We start from the raw sequence: 3,545 nt of genomic DNA, 5'->3' as shown, positions 1-3,545 counted from the left end.
GCAGCCACCTCGTGTGTGGGAGGGACATCCCGGTGGCAGCAGCACCACCGGAGACCCCCCCCCCCCCACTTCCCAGGCTGCAGGTCCAGCCCCAGCGAGGCGGTGGGGCTGGGCCCCCCGTGCCACCCACCTCAACGCTGCCCCTGTGGCTCCGTGCGCATCCATGTGCCTCCGACGAGCCCGTGTACCACCCTGCTCCAGCTGTGCTGTCTGCCAGGTACTGACACCCCTGTGCCAACCGCAGCCAGAAAAGCTCATTCCCCACCCTTTCCTTCTGCTCTCTTTGCAGAAGCTTTTTGCTGTGGACGATGCTGGTCTCCCTGGAAAGAGCGTGGAGGGGTTGTTGCCAGATGCAGAGGAGATGGAGAGGTATGGATCTCTGCTGGGCACAGCGAGATGAGCAAAGACTTCTTTACTGGGTGCAGATCAGGGCCTGCAGCCTGCACGTGTGTGCATGTGCGTCTGGGTGATGAGAGGAGCTGGGGGGAATCCCACCGTGCTGGGATCAGCCATCGGGAAAGACCCAGCGTGGGTAGGCATGTGCACAGCTGGAATTGCATTAAATGCAGGTGTTCATTTTGTCCCACGCAGAGCGAGAGCAGGGATGTGGGTCAGGAGCACTGTGCCGGGGCAGAGGTGCAGGCCTGAGCCCTGGGTGCAGACATGGGAGCTCAGGGCCATGGGAACGGCATAGGGGTTTATCTCGCAGGTCCTGCAGAGTTGGGAAGAGGCTGGACCGATGCCGCGGGCACTGGCGTGCCCCTTTGCAGGGCGCCCGCTGCCAAGAGGCTCTGTGGGCTCAGCAGCTGCTCAGGGGCTGCTTTTGGGGCACCTCTTGCAGCTGCTGGGCGCTGCCTGCTGCACATGCACGCCCCGATGTGCGGCAAGGCAGGGGCAGATGTGGCTGAAGAGGCACCTGCAGCCAGCCCCGGCAAGAGCAGCGGCTGTGCAGGCCAGGCCGGAGGGCTGGGCTGTGAGGCTGGTTTTGGGGAGCGAAGTTGGTGAGGGGGTTGTTCGGAGCACGTGCTGGGAGCGGAGCCGCTGAGCCGTGCAGAGCTGGCTGGCAGCGGGGAGAGGCAACGCGTGCCTGCTGCAGGAATGCAGCAGTGACGCCTGTGCCTGCCCCTCGCATCAGCCGCGCGGTGCCAGCCTGCCCTCGGCATCCCTGCGGGCCGGGCAGCCGGAGTTTCCTGGCCTGTTAGCACAGCCGAGCCGATTCCCTGTCGGTGTGCGTGCTGGCGTGGGGCACTGCTCCCCCTTCCCTGCAGCGGTGGGGGCACCTGAGTGCCGCCCCTGCCTTGCAGCGCCCTGGAGGTGTGAACACCCGGGGGGGCGTCCGTGGGGCCGGGCGGGCGGTGTGCAGGCTCTGTGGGTCAGCCCCATGCTGCCTGCAACCCCGGGCTCTGCCCGCACTGTGCGGGGTTGGCCAGGCCCCAGGGGCAGGCTGTGCCCACGTCTCACCCCGCAGGCTCGGGGACCTGCGCCCTCCTCTCTCCCGCGCCAGGTTCCTGCGTAGGGGCTCCTCCAGGAAGGAGGAGGAGGGTGCAGAGCGCAGTGGAAGCACCTTTGCCCAGCCCCTGGGGCTGCTCTCTGAGGGCCCCCAAAGCAGCGCAGCGAGAGGTGTGGGCTGCGGGCGGAGAGGTGCAGGCAGCCCCAGGCACAGGCGGTTTCATCCCTCCCCCGGGCAAGAGCAGCCGCGGGGGTCCGGGGCTGGGCAGCCTGCACAGGACGCGGCTCGGCAGTGGGTGCCCGGGGAGGGAAGCCTGCAGACATTGCGTCCCCACAGCCTCTTGTGTCCTGCGCTTTGTCCCCAGAGCGTGGCAGAGGAGCGAGTGGAAGGAGTGGAGGCTGGAAGTGCACGAGCAGCTGCTGGCCCTGCGGCACTGGCTGGACGCCGTGGAGAAGAGGCTGCCTGCCCTGCCGGAGCAAGGACTGGCCCTGCAGGTAACCAGCTTGTCCTTGGGTGGATGGCAGCCTGCAGACCTGCTCAGAGCCAGGCAGGACCCGGCCCAGGTGTTCGCTGAGGCTGGCGAAGAGGGAGGATGGAGCCTGGCCCCAGCCAGCTGGGAGACCCATAGGCATGGCCCCAGAAACCTCACCTGGTTGCACTGTGTGCCAGGCAGTGTCCCGTATCCCTGGCTCCCCCTCCCCAGCCTGACAGTGCTCTCCCAGACCTGCCTGTGGCTGAATGCGCCTCCGTCCCCTGCTGCCACGCTGTGGGCTTGGGGCCCCCGCCTGCAGCCAGGCCCTGCTAGCACCCTGCGGCATCGCCACCTCGGAGCCCTGCTCGCAGCAGGGCCACCTGCAGCTGTGGGCTCAGCCCTGTGCCGCGGCAGCTCTGTCCAGGTGTTGTGCACGGCAGTGCATGGTGAGGCAGGTGCAGCCGTGTCCCCCTGCACAGGTGAGGCACGTGCAGCCGTGTCCCCCTGCATGGGTGAGGTGTGTGCAGACATGCACGGTCAGACATGTTCAGCGGTGTCCCCCTGTCCAGACCTCGTGTGCCCCTCTGCTCGCAGCCCCCCGGCCTGGAGATCCGGAGGGCGTTGATGTGTCCTGCCCCCAGTCCCCCGGCTGACGCAGGCTGCCAGTTCCCGCCAGCCCAGGCTGTGCGGAGCGGCAGCGGGGAGCACCAGGCTGGCCGGGGCTGCCCTGGCCAGCCCCTCCTCGCAGCCCTGCGAACAGTCCCTCGCTGGCTCCTTTTGTTCTGGGCCTGGCCAGCACACGGGCTCCCTCCGCACACATGACAGCACAAACTGAAAGGGCCATTCATCCCGGCCCCGGCGCAGACAAAGCCGAGGCCGAGGAGAAACCCACCCAGCTCCTGGGATCTGAGGCTGCGGATTCCAGCCGACTGCTCTCCGCTTGGTGCCCCGTGTTGGGCTCCCCCTGCCCGGGGCGCCTACGCCACCCCGAGCACGGTACCTGGGGCTGCAGAGCGTGCCGGGCAGGCTCCCGAGAGGCACCCAGCACGGGGGGGCAGCGAATCGCTCCCGGCGAGGGAGCCAAGCCCGTCGCCCCATACCCAGCCCATTTCATGCAGGGCCTGGCTGTGTGCTGGGGGCGTCAGAGCTGAGTGCTCGGCGCAGCTGGAGCAGGGGGGCCCGAGGCTCATGCGAGCTCTCCCTTTGGTGCAGAGGCAACCTGGGGTGCTCAGCACCGTCGTCCAAGCCCCTGTTTGGCCTGGTTGAGTCGGGGATGCCTGGGGAGGGATGCACGGGGAAGCCTGTCCGTGGGCAGGGAGCCGGGGCACGCTCCAGCGCTGGTGCTGAGCTCCCCGCGCCCGGCAGCGGGAGCAGAGCGCGGCAGGAGGCGGCAGCCGCAGGAGCGCCGGGATGCGCTAATCAGCGGCCGCACAGACAAAGCCCCCGGGCGGCCTCTGCCCGCGGAGCCCGAGGGAGCCCCGTGCACCCACCCGGCCGCTCCTCGGGGTGGCCGCTGCCCTGTGCGGGGCAGGAGCCCGGCCCGGGGCGCTCCCGTCCCCGCGGGGCTGCGGCTCGCACGGGGGCCGCGGCCGGGAGCCGACCCGACCCCCCGGCTCGGCGGCT

General features: G+C 69.3%; 1 protein-coding gene across 4 annotated transcripts in view; it reads left to right on the top strand.

Annotated features, from left to right (window-relative positions):
* The first annotated feature begins 211 nt into the window (after nucleotides 1-211).
* LOC112976772 (microtubule-actin cross-linking factor 1, isoforms 1/2/3/5-like) overlaps nucleotides 212-3,545 on the top strand; it is a 26,425-nt gene continuing 23,091 nt past the window's right edge. For 2 of the 4 annotated variants that reach the window (XR_003257150.1, XM_026088356.1), the window contains exons 1-2: nucleotides 212-369; nucleotides 1,815-1,944. Coding sequence is in view for 3 of the 4 variants with exons in the window: in XM_026088356.1 (XP_025944141.1) it covers nucleotides 362-369; nucleotides 1,815-1,944 (138 nt within the window). In the remaining variant the exon portion in view is untranslated. The remainder of the gene's footprint in view (nucleotides 370-1,814; nucleotides 1,945-3,545) is intronic. The other 2 variants (XM_026088354.1, XM_026088355.1) reach the window with 2 other exon arrangements.

Source organism: Apteryx rowi, unplaced genomic scaffold, assembly GCF_003343035.1.
Source record: "Apteryx rowi isolate R43461 unplaced genomic scaffold, aptRow1 scaffold_766, whole genome shotgun sequence".
Taxonomy (NCBI): domain Eukaryota; kingdom Metazoa; phylum Chordata; class Aves; order Apterygiformes; family Apterygidae; genus Apteryx; species Apteryx rowi.
The sequence above is the reverse complement of the archived record's forward strand: the minus strand, read 5'-3'. Positions and strand labels throughout refer to the sequence as shown.